The sequence below is a fragment of the Drosophila ficusphila genome, unplaced genomic scaffold (assembly GCF_018152265.1).
Source record: "Drosophila ficusphila isolate 14025-0441.05 unplaced genomic scaffold, ASM1815226v1 contig_414, whole genome shotgun sequence".
Lineage (NCBI taxonomy): Eukaryota > Metazoa > Arthropoda > Insecta > Diptera > Drosophilidae > Drosophila > Drosophila ficusphila.
Window position 1 is genome coordinate 16,568,262 of NW_025064328.1, and position 18,599 is coordinate 16,586,860.

The 18,599-nt window shown below is 42.1% G+C and overlaps 1 protein-coding gene across 1 annotated transcript in view; it reads left to right on the forward strand.

Moving 5' to 3' along the window:
- Positions 1-18,274, forward strand: part of LOC108093614 (AF4/FMR2 family member lilli) — a 144,791-nt gene extending 126,517 nt beyond the window's left edge. Inside the window, 7 exon segments of the mRNA XM_017193743.2 lie at positions 3,411-3,581; positions 4,582-4,764; positions 6,629-6,794; positions 6,797-6,861; positions 11,670-11,918; positions 14,295-15,381; positions 15,384-18,274. Coding sequence (XP_017049232.2) covers positions 3,411-3,581; positions 4,582-4,764; positions 6,629-6,794; positions 6,797-6,861; positions 11,670-11,918; positions 14,295-15,381; positions 15,384-16,303 — 2,841 coding nt within the window. The 3' untranslated portion in view covers positions 16,304-18,274.
- Positions 18,275-18,599: the final 325 nt, after the last annotated feature.

Genomic DNA, 18,599 nt, shown 5'->3' on the forward strand with positions numbered 1-18,599 from the left:
TCAACAAAGAAGAAATAAATAACTTTCGAGTCAGATTAGCCAACTTGTCACGAAATGCAAAATGACATTTAATACCCAACGACTTGGACGAGGACGACGACGAGGACATGGACTTGAGTGCTCCCAGCTCCCAGCTCCCATTTCCCAGCTCCTAGCTTCCAGCTCCAAGTTGATGGGCAGCAGCTGCGTTCCAAAGGGGGGACTTAACTTGGAGGGGGAGAGGGGGGATTATAAGGAAGGGGGCTACATCCCAAGACGCATGTCGACCAAATGGCAATGCGATACGCGACGATATACATGACTGGACCTGACTTGCACTTGGCATGAAAACATGAGAAATTCCTTAGCCAATGGCCACCTACCCCCGCCCACTTTCCCTCCCCCGCTTTCCACAATGGCATGCCAGAACGCTAGACGACAGCGACATTGTTTCGAATGGCCTGGCAAAAGAAGAAAAATGGCTCTGAAATGCCATCACTGCCATCATCCCGCCCGAAAAAGGATGAAAAAAAGAAAAGGAAAAACAAAAAACTGGAAGAGGAAAGCGAAAAAGTAATCATTGCAATTTAAAGCGGATAATCTGCATCAGACCGAAGCTGTGAAACAAGAAGCGTTGCGAAAAAAGGCGAGAGCTCTAAAAAGGGTTCCAGTTCCAGTTTCAGTTGCACAACGCGAACACTGGCAATGCAAATATGCTGCGGCGCCACCACCCTCCCCCCATTTTTCCCCACTTTCTGCCACTTTCCCCCTGCGTGCGTGAGTGGACACCATTTGCAATTTTAGCACTCGCTTTTCCACTCTCTCTCGTGGTTTTTTTTCGCACGCCCAAGGAGCGAGGCAGTCATGCAGATTACAATCGAAATGACATGAAAATGTTTAGTGTGGCGTGTGGCAAAAGAAAAAAAAATGGGGGAAAAAGGAAGAAAGTCGCGGTGGCAATGTCAAGCGGCAGGAGCAAGAAAGTGTTGCATATCTACGGGCGCCAGCCACAAGAAAGAAATTGCCCCGGGAAAACGGGAAATCGGGAGGTGGAAAGTGGCAAGTGGCAAGCGAACGCTTGGCACTCGAAGATAATGTCGCTCCCGCAGCCGAGGATCTCTCCTGGCCTGTAAGAATAATGTCTTATTTGATTGTGGCCGGCAAATGCAATTTAAATTTGTTGCCAAAGCCCTTGAAAGTCGCTGAATGGCGGCGCTGAATGGGCGAAACGAATGCCAAATCGATTTATAGATTCATCAATAACGTAGCACTCCGCTTATGCACACTGCTAATTCAGTTAGCCAAGTGCCCAACATGATTCAATGGCCATCAGCAGGCAATTAACCCAGTTGCAAGGGCAACGAGTGATTGCCGTAAAAAATTGCATTAGCCTTTCATTAAAGCGAAATATAGCTTCAAAATTGGGAATTAAACTACAAACTTCTCTTCAGAATCGGAGTGATATGTTTCGGTTTTAGAAGTATTGGTTTTTTACATTTTTTCCATTTTATCGAATGGGAAGAGTCAGATACAGGGAGAGATTCAAATGCAGCTATTCAAATCGGTGGCTGTTGTTGAGTAAACTCAATCGAAGCATTAAAGTACTGCCAATGGCGCCAATAAGCACAAACAAACATGCCAAAGTGGCTCCTGTTCGAGTGCCTGTTTGTCCTTCTGTGTGTCCCGAAAGTCCTGGCAGTTGCTGATTGAAAGTTTTGCGCAGAAGGATGGAGAAAAATATTTGCTTGTCGTCAATAAATATTTTGTGCTGTGTTTATTGATCAAAATTGCGAGCCAACAATGCAAAGTATTTTGTTGGCTCGCCAAATATTTATCCACCGGCGATGGAGAATCCGAAGCATTTGACAATTAATTAGCCTAATTTATGGCTTTGTATCGAGTGGCTTCAACCGATAGTTGGTAGTTTATTAAAAAGTTGCTCCTCCTAGTTTGCCCCACATTTGTCAATATGCTGGCAAATATTTGCGAGAATCATAACAGAGCAAATAAAAATAAACAGAACTGTTGTTCGGCAACAATTATTTGTGAGTTAGCGCCAGTTGTTGGGCGCCATAAATCTTGTACAGCTTTCAGGGCGTCATAAATTGTAAATGCCATCAGCAGCGGCAGCAGGAGAAAAGGGAAAAAACACAGGGGGGGGCACCGAAACGAGTTGGCATGTCTCCTCCGCTACAGTTTGCCGTCCCTGTCTCCTGCTATTTGCTGTCCTCTTCTGGCCAGAGCAAACAATCAATTTATGCACACACAATTTTCCCCTTTTACATATAAATTCGTACTTTTTCAATGGGTTTTTTTCACTCATTTTCTGTGAACGTTGAGTCGCCCGCCTTGCTGTATGCAAATATTTGTTAACTTCATTTGCTCTGAATTAAATATAATTTACATGCATATTTGTTTGCCAGTTGGCCTGCCCTCGATTCTCCTCGATTCTCCTGGAAAGCCCTGTTCCACATGCCATGTTGCATGCATCAGGGCGCATTAGCCCACTCTCCCGTCGTTCGATCCTCCGGTCATTAAAATTATTGTTGACATTTGGCCGCGGAAAAGTGGGGGTGAGCCGCGTTAATCCGCCGCCACAATTACACGTGCTAATGAAGTGAAATTTTTACTTTTTCGCAATTAAAATCTCGTTTCGATATCGCTATAGCCCGAAAATATGTTTGGAAAAATGCGGTCTCATGTCTCGCGAGCGTTCCGGAATCCAGATTTGCCCTGAGGCGAAATTGCAGCGCTTTTGCATGCAGTTAATTGGTTTGGCTTTTTCGGGCCGGGTAAAATGTGTTGACAGCACGAACATAGAGCTATTCAGAGCTCCCAGTCATGCCAAGGATAACAGAAATTACACAGAAGGTACTCCATTGCAGGCAGAGTAATTTGCTTCAAATGGCGCCCAATTATAACAACTTCAATGGGAAAAGATTATACTACCCGAATTCACGATATGTTTTATTACACATTACGTCAGTCGTTTTAAGATTTAATACTCGCGATTTCATGTACATAAAAATCACATCAATTAATTTGCAAGAGAAAGAACTTTGTTTATTCAATAAATGTGAAATGAAAATATATTTACTCCTGCAAAGCGAACCAGAATCAACCCGGGCATTAAGGTTAAGCACAACAATTTGTGTTAATCAACACAGCTCCCGCAGCCAGGAATAGAAACCATTAACATAAATTCGTTTCGAGTAATTTATTTAGTGCGACAAAGGCACTTCCTGGCCAACACGCTCACTAAATTGCCACAGCCAGGAATCGAATCTGAATTATGGCCAGCTGCCGATGGCCAGGGAACAAAGATTTAACCCCTGCTGGCTGTCAGTCGAGGCAATTTATGAAGCTTTCTCTTTTTTTTCCTCTAGACCAGAAAAATTTGCTAAACATTTTCTTCGCATTTTCTATTGCAGGGCCGCTGTAATCGTGATAAACCGCCGTGCAAATATTTTCATCCACCACAGCATCTGAAGGATCAGTTATTGATAAATGGACGCAATCATTTGGCCCTCAAGAATGCACTGATGCAACAGATGGGCATGGCGCCCGGCCAGCCGGTCATATCGGGCCAAGTGCCAACCGTGGTAAGTGCCGCTCTAATACTTTAATTGAATTCCCCCCACTTCGTTTCGACTTCCCGCTCGAAAATATGAATATTTATAAGCGGACTTCTCCTCTGCCACGACCATGAATATCCGAAATGCCGGCCAGAAAAAAAATGGGGAATTCAAAGTGCGCGAAAATGAGTCGAAGAGTGAGCCAGAGGAATGTTTTATTCATGCGGGGGAGAGCTCTCCGCTTTATAACAAATCGGAAATTAATTCCCAAATAATTTGCGACATGGTTTTTGTGGATTTGCAGCTAAACGACAGCCGTCATTAGGAAGGGGCTTTTTTGCCAGTGGGCAAAAGGAAGGAGCACCCATGTCGATTGTTGAAAAATGCATGAATTTTCATTAGAGCCGGTGTCGGGGCCAAAAAGGTTTCCGAGTGCGTGCCAAGCATAATTTGAGCCCAGCGAAAGGGTCAGTTAATGGGCAGTGTGAAGCCTTCAATGGGGTGTCGAGCCATTAGATTGTTATGGGGATAGGCCATAAATAAAACAGATTTAAAACGGAATTTAAATTGAGCAGCCCTTGGTGGTCGATGATATAGAAGTATTCCATATTAAAAAAATATAATTTGCAGCTAGTTTGAAAAGTACGAAAAAATCTTGTAAATGTTATTAAGTTTTCGTTTATTATATTAGAATAATTTAATCCACCTAAAACCAAATAAAAGCAGAACACTAAGCTCGCTATAAAATCGCATTACTCTGTTGAGTTTATAAAACAAACCATTAGGAAACGAACAAAATATGTTCTTAATAAATATAGTATAAGGCAAATCTAGACAGTTTAGATATTTACCGTAATGCGCTCGAGGAAATTAGACAACACAATCCATTATTCGTAAACATTTCAAGGTAATCCACAAAGCTGCCACTATAATTACGTCCTGATGGACAACTGTTTGATGAGTTATTTTGATAAATGGCCAAACGACTGACCAGCCTCCCCCCATTTCCCTCTCCGTTCTCTTGCAGGCCACAAGTCCCTATCTGACTGGCATTCCGGCCAACTCGTACAGTCCGTACTACACAACGGGACACCTGGTGCCCACCTTGCTGGGTCCGGATCCCACGGCCGTGGCCTCCCAGTTGGGACCCGTGGTGCCCCAAACAGTGCAGGTGGCCCAGCAGAAAATACCACGTTCCGACAGATTAGAGGTGAGTTTCGGCCCGATGCCGCACAAAATACGTTTCGATATACGTTTATGTATCCATGGAAGTCAATTTTCTGCGATTTAATTTACGCTTACGTTGTGTTTATTAACATTATTTGTTTGTTCGCCGTCGGCGAGACTTACACGCAACGAAAATTGTTTCCGTTTCTTGTGTTCCTTTTCGTGGCATGTGTTTATGTATTTATATTTCTAATTAGAATTAATCTTAACTACGTATACAAGTATTGCGAACTAAAAACGAAGACATTGTACAGAGTTTTGAGTTCTCTTAAGTTTGCCAAAAGATCAAGCTGAAATTGCGACCAAAATCAACTGTATAATTCGCCAATAACCAGAATTGATTCGACGTTTTGACACACATTCGTATTTGTCTAACACCGCCAAATTGAAACCAAATATAAAGACACCCAATCTCGATGTACTCTTACTTTCATTTCTTAAGATCTTATTTATCTATCTAGTGTAAACGAATTAGAAAGGATCGATGGAAGAGTCGATCGCACAATATTGCAGCTTGGCCTAGCAGCTGCTTTTCAGAAGCTTTTTTAGGAAGCTTACGAGCCCTGTAAATAGCCCAAGAAATCTATATTAAATTTCAGAATTCTTTGCACAAATATTTCTGATTTCGTTTTGATTTTCCCGTTTCCGTAAAGTTATTTTGATTTTCCGATTACCGGAAGGAAGCTCCGTTTTTCACCCCATTCTCCAGACCTCTTACAAAGTTTTAGAGTTCCTTTAGCCCTCAAAATTAAATCATTGTAGATATGGTGTAAAGGAGTAGAAGAATTTTTCGTATTCCCTCGAGGGACCATAGAGTGGTAGTTGTTCAGCCATTGATTTCGAGTTTTTTCCTTTAATATCCTAGCTCTTGTTTACTTTGAATCAGCAGACACCGAAATACTCTCTACAAACAGTCCAACCCGAGCTCCCCGTAACGTCTTTGAGTTATTGTTTACTCCTGATTTCGAATAATCCTTGCATTCTCGTTGTTCCTTTTTGTTATGTTTGTGCTACGTGTTACTCTTGTGTTTCTCGTACTCAAAAGTGCACCAACCCAGAAAAATGCAATTTGAAAACTAATCGGCATGAAGCAAAAATAAAAACAACACCCAAAAATAAAACAAAGCAAACCCATTCCAAGAGGCAAGTGCAACAGCAAAAGAAAAAATAATCAAGCAAAAACCTAACACAAATAAAACCAATTTGAAATGCATCCAGATCGGCTCTAATCACTAAACAGAACTTGCCTACCATTTGACTTGGAACGAATCGAAAATATATATGTATATTTTTGCGCAAATACTTAACTTTTCTTTTGATGAAAACTAAAACGTAAACCAAAATAATAACTAAAGTAAAAAAACGAAACAAAAGAAATGAACTTGTTACTGAATATCCTTCCATTATTTCCAAAAAACACACTCCACACACACACATACACCTCTCCGCCTATAAAACACACACACACCAAACCGAAAACACCACTCTGAACCACTTTGAACCACAACTGCTGCCACTTTTGCTATCCGCTGCCAACGCCCGCCAACCAATCAACCAACCAACCAACCAATCGACTGATACCGATACCGAAACCGATGTGCGATCTGCGAACTGCGAAATCGATCAATGGATCGATAAATGTGCAAACCACCTGATAACTGATATTGCCCAACCCCGAAAAATAAAAACCGAAACCGAAACCCACCGATGATCGTCGAAATGCGGGCGTCGTGTTGTGTGTGTGTTTTTGCGATCGATGGCGACGATTGCGATTGCGAATGCGAATGCGGTATATCCGATAACCAATATCCGATAACCGATAAACGATATCCAAAACCGATATACAGGTGTGCCGCGAATTCCTGCGCGGCGCCTGCAAGCGGGCGGAATCCGAGTGCCGGTTTGCGCATCCGCAGGAGAGCGTCGCCAGGCACGACGACGGCTCGATAACGGTTTGCATGGACGCCGTGAAGGGCAGGTGCGCACGCGACCCCTGCCGCTACTTCCATCCCCCCTGCACCTACAGGCACAATTAAAAGCGGCCCAAACACGCGCCACCGCTGTCGCTGCTGCAGCTGCGGTATGGCTATATACTATATATTTTTCTATACTTTTCGAAACCTTCTCTTTGCGTTTGCGTTCGATCAAGTTATGCCCTGTACCTTTCGTTTTTATTATTTTCCGTTGACTTGTTCCTTTGTGCTGCCTAAATACTTATGGTTTCATTTATTTTTATTTCCTGCGAAGTGATTTTTCTGTTCTACATGTTTGCCTAAAGCGACCTTTTCACGAACTGAACAGCTGATGTTAACTAGTTAAAATAAATTCTTTCGAATTTCAAGACGCCTGACAATCGGATCGTGAAAAGATCGCCCCACTAGCATTTTTCGTTTATGTTCTCCAAATAACCTCAACAGAGAAATACAACACAGAATTTTACTCCTGCACTAACACGCCACACAAATATATCAATATATATACATATATATATATATCTCTGTATATATCTAGCCAAAGATGGCCTTAGGCCATCCTGCTTAGTTCGAAATAGTTGATTGAATTTGCTTTAAATTCATGACAAATTCACAGTTCGATTTTATTGGTAAATCTCCTCCCATAGATATATGGATTTAAAGCAAATTTAATTAGAAGTTAATGCCGCATGCAAACAATTTAATTAACTTTATGCAAACACAAACGCCCTCACACATAAAATCTCTTTACAAATAACTGTTATTCCCTGTAAGAGCTGCAAAAAAAAAAAAAAATGTGTGTAATCGTACAAATTTGTAAAACACAAATTATGCTATTTATTTATGCTGCATATTCAATGGCTATGCCAGTGGCTATGCAATAAACGCTTAAGCGACTTTCGCTCGCTCCCCGAAAATATAGAAAATTTCAAATCAATGAACCGAATAATTCAGCCTGATAAACGTGACACATTTGGATTATGCACTCGACTATTTTTTAATACTTCCGTAGTACTTTTGATACTCATTAGCGGTCATATCAAAAGAAAATTTGTCATATAGCAAACATTTAGAATTGACAAAATTTATCAATAATTTATAGTAATCTAAATGTAACTAGATTTGACAAGAAATTGATTCGGAAAAGTTTTAACTCACTGCACAGCATATTTTACAGTCGAGTTAAAATATGAACTGTTCGGTATAAAATATTATTCTGCGGGTTCAATTGAAATCAAGTCAGTGGAGAGGCATCAAATAAAATTTTATGGCTAATTGAAAATTCATTTGGCTGAACTTAATTATGTTTGTCCAAGGCAAATGAAATGTTCAACAATCATTTGGTGGGACACCATTCAAACAGGGTGTTCCGGCGTCATTTAGATGTTAATTTTGTTTGTAGATCAATAAATAATTATATTTTTTAAGTACGCCGCCCAGACAGAAACAAACAAACAATGTGAGTGGGGGGAAAGAACATAATCCTGCCAGATGGAGGACGATGAGAGAGTTGGGGCCAAAATATCCGGCAACACGGAAAATATGTTGAAGCTCACATAAAACACGCCATAAATGTTGATTTTCGTTGGGCCAAAATTAACATTTATTACAACGCGTTAAAACTTTGAGCACGCAGCAGGTCGAGTCGGGAAAATGCGGAGGAAAAGCGGGAGAGCGGAAAAGCGGAAAAGCGGAAAAGAGAGGCAGCCGGGCCGACACGGCACTCACACACATGGGCACGTACGTGGTCGTATCCCTGTTTCCCGGCTGCGTGTCCTATGCGCCGTACTTAATTCGCGACTTAATTGCTTTCTGCTGGAAATTTATTTGACGCAACAAACAACAGCGCTGTCCTTGTTGGCCCGACCGAAAGGCGCATTGGCGGCTAGGGGGGTGAAAATGACACACATAATTGCAGCATAATATCGCATAAAGTGAAAAATTGTTGCAGCATTTTAGGCGTAATTCAATCGAGGCTCTCCTCGTGGAGCGGAAGGGCAGGACAAACGTGATTATTGTATGAAAATGTCCTTTGATACGTCCCGAAAGCACACACACACTGGCACATATGTTGACTTTCCCCCGCTCTGAGCCGATAATTGTATTTATGGGTGCTCGTTTAATGTGATTACAGCCCGGGTAAAAATGGGAATTAAACGCTTACCTTATTGCACCTGTCTACCATGTTTTTTTTTCCATCACGCATTAAACTGATATCCCGCAGAGGTTAATGCTTGATTACTATCGAAATTTAAAAGGTGTGTTTTCCATAAAAGTTGAGGAATAAATTCTTTACAGCTAGCAATCGTTAGAAATATTGTTATATATAAACAACCGATGCAGCGTTGCTGTTCCATTCCATAATAATCTCCTATTCCTGTTATACATCTTACTGTTGAATACCCTATGTAGTCTTGTTTAAAGTTAATATATCCATTAGCTCTATATAACCATATCAACATCCCCTGTATATAACTTTCACCTTGTCCTGCATGCAAAGTAAAAAAAATTTGGTAAACGAAACTACCAAAATCTTTTTTCTTTGGCTGTAGTCCCATCTAAAGGATATCCTTAAATGTACCCCCAAAAGCCCACTTACCGTTAGCTGATTAACCCAGCCTCTTATCGAGTTACAACCGTATTTATCTCTATATATATATATCCAGAACCAATCGACTCTACACCACAAAAACAGACCAAACACAAACTTTGCCTTTGCATATTTGATTTCCCCCTATAATTTCCCTGTGTTATTGTTGCTGTCGTTGATAAGCGTTTAAGTTTTGTTTATTATGATTGCCGTTTGGCATTTTGGGTCACCGAAACGTCCCCATATGTCAGCAAGCGAAGGGGAGAAAAAGCCCCATATCGATGGGGGATCTCCCCTCGGCGTCGATGGCAAATATGCCACCTGCCGCAACGAACGACCACACAGAACTATAATCCCGGCATGTAAGCGTGACAAGAGCATCTCGGCCAAGAAAAAAGGCCGGAGGAAAAGTGAAACTGCTGGGAATGGAAATGGGCAGCCGGAATGGAAGGACGACCGGAGTGCGCTCTTCGCTCCTTCTTTTTGCCCGCCGCACTGACCAAAATGTAAATGTCAACCTGTACAGGACACGGATACGTAAACGAACGTGGACACGGACGACAAGGATTAGTCCGGGCCGGATAACGTTTGAACCGGAAAATTAACTAAAAGCAGAGATTTCCATGCCAATGAATTGTCCTGCGGAGTCTGGCGGTCCAGCCTGCCGGTTTTTTATGGACTCGACCCCGATACACACATCCAGCCATGGCCGTGTTCATATGGCCAGCAACACCCCACGATGTTGTCGCGCCCAAGCGAATTAATCCATTTGTAGCATTCATTGCCAGTGACACTAGCCCAGAAAAACGCCGGGTGTAAAAAAAAAAAAAGCGAAGGAACGAAGTCTCAATTCAACTGGCCATCTCTTTTGCACCTCGGACTGGCTGTCTCTTTCGCTGCCTCCATTTAAATGCAAATTTTGCACTCTTTCATGCGACCTCTGCCCCAAAATGTATGCTAAGTTTTTTGCCAGTGTGCCTGTGTTATGTTCGGTTTATTTTTACCCTGTGGTTCTTGGTTATTAGGCACACATGGGTCCACTTTCGTGGCAAGGGGCACCCAATTGCGGTGTTAAACGCATTAGCATTGAGCTCTGCAAGAAAATTTATGGGTACGGAAATTGGGGTCGCAACTTTGCCGGGGACTTAAAACTATACACTAGGGGTGTATACTATTAAAAACTGGGTCACGAAAACAAAACAAAAAGTAAATTAAGTGTTCCTGAAATCAAATTTCAAAACCCTTAATCCAAATCGGAGCTGTAACATTTAAATTGCCCTTTAATTGCCTGAGTTGATCTCCTTTTTGTGAATGAAAATCAGCAACGATGCATCGGTAGGTATAAGATATATTCTCCCCCCAAAAAAAAACACAAATGCGAATGTGTCTAGTCAAAGTTGGCGTATCAATTGGCGAACCCAGTGATTTTGTTGTCAAGACGATCAATTTGATACCCCCTAAGTTAGATCATAAGACCAAAGGAAAACTCTTTAGAATGTAAGAAAACAAGGCTTTTACACTTTGCTGGCTTTCGCAAGCTTTTTTTGAAACGATTCTCTAACCAAACCAGGCTTCCACTCACACGAAACTAACTTGTTTTTCGCTTCTTTCCGAATAAACCAATGAATATTAATCGAAAATATTAACGTTTAGTTGGTATGTGTAACGTTTTTTTAAAGCTCTTTCAATATCAAATGGAAATCGTGTTTATTTGGATTACTGTTGATTTCTACTTGATTTATTCATATTTACTCTCTATACGAATATAATCTATATACGTAAAATTTGATTTTTTCTATTTATTTACTTATCGATATCAAAACACTTCCGTACTCTTCTACTATTATGTATTTTTCATCTGTTCGCCTGTGCCAACACACACACACACACCCACACACACTGTAACTGCTTCTACGATGGATGGTACGAACACTATTGAAAAAAACACACACACACATATGCACAAAACACAAATGCAAAACAAAAAAAAAAACAAAAAAAATTTCAAATGAACTGAAACGTATATATTTATAAAAAATGCGAAAAAAATACGAAAATTGAACGCACTAATTAATAATTCATGAAATCGAAACAAAAAATTATGAAAAATATGCCAACACCAATGCCGCTTGAATAATTAAAATTGGAACCCGTCAACTATTTAATGGACACATTTAAATGCTTGTATATTTTAATAATTTTGCATATATTTGCCTGCCTCTCTTTGTGTGTCCCCGTGAATTTTCGTTTGACTTCAATTTTCCCGAAAAATGTTTCGAAAATGTTTGGACACGTACGCACACACACACACGAACACACACACAGACCTCACCTCTTACGGCACACCATCACCAGCAACAATTGCAACACCAGCTGAACAACATCAACAACAACAACAACCACAGCACCGCTGGCGCAGCAGCAGCCACCTCGACAACAGCAACAACAACCACAAACAACGCCGCTGCCGCCGCCGCCGCTGCTGCCGCCGCCGCTGCCGCCGCTGTAATGGGCCATCATACACTGGAAGTGGGCAAGAAGCGGGCGGCGGACACAACCGATATGTTTCCACTGGTATTTTTCTTTTCCTTCACCTTGTGTTTATGCGTTATTCGATTTTCCATATATTTTGTTTTTTCGAAAATTTCCCTTTTTATTTCCTAACTCGTTATACCTTTAGTTGACTAACCTTGGTTTCGACAGTTGTTAGTGCTTCTGTTGGTTGTTGAACTTAGTTTCGCCTTTTTCGTTGCATGCTTTTAGGCGGGTGAAGAGATCCTGCGAAGGGTCTTCGCTATAAGGATTAGTTTTAAGTAAAGGATGTATAAACAGTTTGAAAAATTTGCTGCGCTTTGGTGATATGTGAAGTATAAATTCAAAAAACTAATTAAAACATAAAACTCCTACAGTCAAATCAATTAGAAGTTCGATTGGTTACTTTTATTAACAGCAAAGCTAAGGCCAAACTTAATTTGGTATAACCACTTAGACTGTGAGACCTCCGTAAACCATCCCCGTCCTTTTTGGTCGTCGAAAGGAAATGCTTTCAACTTTCACCTAACCAGCAGCCTCACCTTAGTTGTTCAGCGGCTCATTCACTCAATCACTCAATCACCCACTCAGTTAGTCAGTCACATGCACATCAAAGTGCCATCAATTAACGTTTATTATCAGCATGGCCAGGTCGGCTGGGGATGTGCAACCCCCCGGCATTTAATTTACAAAATGAAGTCATTATCCGATATATCAAAAGCGCAAACACTCACCAAGGAACACAAACACACACTCGCGCACTGGCACACTAATCAATACCGACCCCCCCACACACTTACACACTCACACACCTACACACAGACGCAGACACACTTTTTGCAATGGCAAGAGCGAATTCAACCAATTACACGTGGCATATGATAAATCACAATCACAACACTAGCACACTCGCCCTGCCAAGTGTTAATTAAAATGATTTAACCGATAATTGCGAAGGCTGTAGCTGTATTCCGTAGCTGTAGCATTACCTTTGGCGGTAACTGTAAGTTTCTTTCTTTTGCTTCTGCCTCTGCCACTGCCTCTGCCGCTGATTGCATTCGCGGGCTTAATTGTTTAAGTGCTTTTCCTGGTTAATTAGCTGAACATGCACCACCTGCAGCCTGCAGACTTTGTTTATCCCGCCCCCTTTTCCGTTTACGTCACGCCCACCCGCCCATCTCACGCCCGCCCACACATCACATCACATTGCCACCTATTAGGACTAAGTATCTGTGTACCCGTTTATGTATATATGTATCTGATTATTGCCATATTGCCACCGTACTGTGCCCAGGATATATCCACTAATTTCGTTTGTGTTCTTCTCTCCTCTTCATTTGCTCTTCTTCGATTCCATATCTCTTGCGTTCGTTTCAAAACTCCACCTCTCTCACTGTCCCGCGAAATCGAAAATAATAATTGCGAAATGTGTGTGCTAACCCGATCCGATTCGATTCGATTCGATCCGATCCGATCTGATCATCAATCAAACAATGATAACCCAACAATCAACTACAAATCATACACTAACCGCATAATCAACAACAATCGATAACTGCCAAAAAAGATGGATGTTAAAACGGTTGGTTCATTTTACTATGAAAACTTCGTAAGTACTCCAAACTGAATGACAATCGCCACGTTCTGTAGTCAGCCTAGAACCCGATCGGCATATATACTCGTACACTATAAAGACTACTGCCTGAATAGCCATAACAGCGATAAATATATACAGACATGCTAATAACCAGCCGAACTTTCGACGAACGCCGCATGCATTCAAAATCAAACAAATTTTATATTAAATCGATAAATCATGGACATTGGTCTGCTTCTTAAAAATCTATATCAATAAATATATATTAATTATAAACCAATTTCAGGTTGATCGCAATGACCAACTTTACAATAATATCAAGCTTATACGCACACACAAAATATCAAAATAAAAAGATCGGATAATATCACAACAGAAAATTCAATAAATCCATAACACAGAAAGCTTATTCTTCTCACTCAAATGTAAACTAAGAACGCTTTTCCCAGTACTTTTCACTGAACTGCACGCACTTTCGATTCATTGAGTTGCAAACTATATTCAGCCTATGCTTAGATTTTCCATTTTGATTTCTGATTTCATTCAGTTGAAATATATATTCCGTTTCATATTTCCTATAATTTTTTGGTAACTCTCACCCGAAACGAATAGAAATTGGCGAAAAAAAGCAAGCAAAGCGCAAAAAATAAAATAAGAAACTCAAAATTAACCAAAAGCAAGCTCGTTTGTAAGCAATTGTTATAGTGTAATACGGTTACCAGTAGACTAAGTTGTACAAACGGGAAGTAAATCTATAATACTAATGAATATCTCTTATCTCTTTCTCTTTCCCTCTACCCATCTCTTTCTCGCAACGTTAGCAATTCTCTGGCATGGTTCCGTTCAAACGTCCAGCTGCCGAAAAGTCTGGCATTCCAGTTTATCAGCCCGGTGCGACCGCCTATCAGCAGCTAATGCAGCCCTATGTGCCAGTCTCATGTGAGTATCCCCAACAACAACAACAACAACAACCACCACCACAACAACAACAACAACTACATCAACAACAACAACAACAACAAAATGTACTACTACAACAACTACAATTAAGTAGCGCCATAACAACAACAACTACAACAGCAACAGCCAGTAATAATATGATTAATAATATAAATAACAACAAACAAAGTATCATGAACGCTGTAATTGCTACTACTACCAATATACCATCATCAGCAGTAGAAACAACAACAGCAACATCATCATCAACATCATCAGCCTCAGTATCAGCAACAATAGCAGCCACAGCAAAAGCCATTACTAATCCGAACGATAGTGATCCCGATTCCGATCGCAATCCAGATAATGACAAAGATCGCGAGAGCGCTGCTGATGGTGAAACTGATAATGCGGATCGCAGCGATGCCGCTGATCAAGCTAGCAATCAAGACAATAGTGACCAAACGAAACTCAATCTGAATCTGAATCTGAACCACAATCCGAATTCGAACCAGAACCAGAACCCCAGTCCCACTAACGATTGTAATACAACACGAACAATCTCACCCAATCCAGACACAGTAGCAACAGAAACAGCAGCAGTAACAGTAGCAGCAGCAGCAGCAGCAGATACTTTAGATACAGCTAACGCAGCAGCCACGCCCCCCAATGGTGCCTCGCCACCACCCCCTTGCCCCAGTTCCCCGCAGGGGGAGAGTCTCCTGCCTTTGCCGAACGGCCTGGGCGACAACAACAACTACTTGTCGTACATCAACAACAATCTGAACAACGGGCAGCTCAAGTCGGCTAATCCCGAGGAGCTGAATGGCGATTTAGAGGGCATTAGCGCCGCAGCAGCATCGGCATCGGCATCGCGCAGCTTTGCCAAGCAGAACGGCGAGGGCTACTCGCGGTACTCGGTCAATGGCCACAGCACCGGCATCCTGCCCACACCCACCACCTCTGCCCCCCGGTTTCCTACCAGTCGATCAATCAGGCACAGGCACAGGCACAAGCCCAAGCTCAGGGATTGCAGCGCATCAACTACGCCATTCCATCCTACAGCTATGGCAACCTGTACTCCCCCTACGGCGGCGCCACCTCCACCATGGTCAGTCTGCCCAGCAGCACGCCCTCCTATGCGCAGGCGCAGATGCAGCAGCAGCAGCAACAGCAGCAGCAGCAGGCTCAGGTCCAGGCCCAAGTTCAGGCCCAGGCCCAAGCCCAGGCGGCCTACGCCCAGCAGGCCTACGCGGCCTATGCTGCAGCAGCTGGTCTCGCCCCCCAGGCGGCCACTGCCGGTGGCTACTACACCGATCCTGCTGCCCTGGCCAAGGAGGTGGCCCAGAAGAACTACGCCCTGAAGGTGGCCAGTGCGGCTGGGAAGCCAGGAGCTTCCTCCGCGGCAGCTGCCTACACTGGCTTGACCTTAAACAAGAGCTACGTGGCAGCGGCACCTGCACCCCAGACCATTCAGGCAGCCCAGCCCCAAGCCGTTTCCATGGCCACTCTGCTCCAGATGCAGGCCCAGGCCCAAGCCCAGGCTCAAGCCCAGGCCCAGATGCGCCAGCTGAGCTCTCTGCCCAGCTCCGGACTTGCCACCCCAGTGCCCGGCACTCCAGTCAGGGCTGCCCCTGCCGGATCGGTCGGTGCCACTCAGTACCAGTCCGCTGCTCTACTAAGAGCCCCCTCACCCATGCCATATGCCCAGGCCCAGGGATACTTCTATCCCGGAATGATGCCTACGGCGGCCTATGCCATGCCACAAACACAGGCTGCTGCGGCGCAACAGTACGCAGCAGCCGCTGCAGCGGCCGCAGCAGCCGCCCAGGGAGCAACTCCTGGCAGTGCCATGGTACTGAACCCCTACAAGAAGATGAAGACCTCCTAGGAAGTTCGATAACTAACCTACCCAAACACAACTGTACTTAAGACACCGAGCCATCGAGCCGATGGAAGAGTCACACTTAATTAGATACTTAGGTTTAGACACATCGAAGACGTAAGATTATGTGCCTCAGTTTTCTTGGAAAAGGACAAGTAGAGAGAAGCGTTTAGACCTTAGTTGTACCATAGGCCTCATAGCGTTAGAAACACGAACCATGACACGATAGCCGATAGCAAAAATCAGACCGACAGCGAGACAGATCGAAGATCAAGACCTACTAACACGAATGCCCAAAACTTGCTGAGAAATGAAGAATCGATAATTTGCCATTAAGTTATTTGACAAACGAAACATAACCTCACTGTGACTCAAAAGTGTTGCCATTTTCGCACAAGGATCGCAAAAGCATGCTTACAAAGCACAAGCGAACGGAAGAGAAACAGATGTTAGCTGATAGTAATACTTAAGTTCCTTTTTTCGGATAGCACTTAGTCAACTCTAGTTTATAGAAAGCGATTACACAAAAGGATCAATAAAACACAAATGGAGGGCGGGAAAAGAGACAGTAGTACGGGAGAATAAACACAACGAAGAACTGTGATAGCGAAAAAGCTTTGCGGGATCAAAAAGATAATGCCATGGGGAGAATTCAAACCTCTAATGCTGCTGCCGATGCTGGGTACAGTTGTGTATGCTTGTTGCTAGTTGCGGGTGCTTAATGCCATATCGCCGTCCCTGCCTCCCACATGCGGTAGTTCGTATAGCTGTCTCTCTCTCTCGCCCCCGCTCATCATCCATTTTCCGCGCGCTCTCTCTCTTTAACACCCTATCGCTGTCTCTGAATGTTTCCTAACTAGCTAGCTAGCTAGCGTGAATGCTGTTGTAATTGTTTAAAATTGTTGAGCAACGATAAATGCGTAACGAATATTGTCTAGTTTATATAGAATACTTATACGATATACATATACATATAAACCTAGCTGTACGTGCTGTATGCTGCTACCCATATACGATACGATATATACACCCACACTATGTACTCTAACACACGCTCATCCCTCACCAATACACCAATACCCCAGAAAAGGCATAAACATGACCAAGATCGATCTGTAAATCGTATGTCTAGCTTACTAATCAGATATTACAGTACAGTCACGAACACGTCTCTCTATCCGTTTCACTCTAACACACCAAACACCCGTACACCTTTCAGACTGTAAAGCCAGCAAAATTAATTTATGTTAATGTTATGTTATCGAGATTTAAATTTGATGTGTTGACCACCTGAACTATGTAAATCCTTTTGATTTTTAACGACTATCTTTATATTAAACGAAATCCCACTCTTCATCTGTCTTTTAACAACTATCGCCCACTCTTTCGATGTATTATAAATGTTTTCTTTTCTGTAAACGAAATGTTAAGCAAAGAATAAAATCATTGACAAACAGAACTAAGTTTTTAATGTTAGATCTCGTGTGATTATCAGTTTTTCTTTACGTTCTTTTCTATGTAATGTTTACGTTGATATTTATGTATTTTATGTACTTATAAACCAGTTTTTAGTGTAGTTATTATATAATTTTTGAAGTGTGTTCCCGATTGAGAAATTCTTGAGAAGAACCTACAAAAGCAACGAGATAAATTTGCCACTGACTTGCGCACCTTAAGTTTTAGACTCCCCGCCTACAACACCCCGCACCCGCAAAAACTCCACATCCAAAACATCCTACACACATTACTATTCGATATATATGATAATCTCTGTAAAATTGTTTTTAATTAAAGTACTTCTAATGTCTTAAAACGATTTGATGTTTGCCACTAATTCTTATCCTAATTCTAATCCTAATTCTAGTTTAGTTTCGATAGTTTTTATTAATGTTTTATTTGAAAAATACAGTGTGTTTATCTAAATATATAGTTTACGAAAAAACAAATATATATATCTTATTGTGTGTTGGTATTTTACTTTATTTGACTTACTTATTTCGGTATTCACTTGATATTCGTTTTCTGTTGTGCCGCTTTTACATCTCACCACTGATTTATACGTACTCCTTTGATATATAGACATATCAAATCCCGATCCTCACAAATACAAGCTTTGCCGAGCGCTTTTGGGCAGAGTACTTCTCAATCTAATAATCTTTCCCTTTCCCCAGAGCTTTCGAATCCTGATTTAATATTATAGTTTAATATTACTTCACCCATTCGCGCATTCCTCGCTACCTTTGTCACAACCACACAGAAACACCCACATAATCTTAGGACTGCCTGACTTTATTCCTTTGAC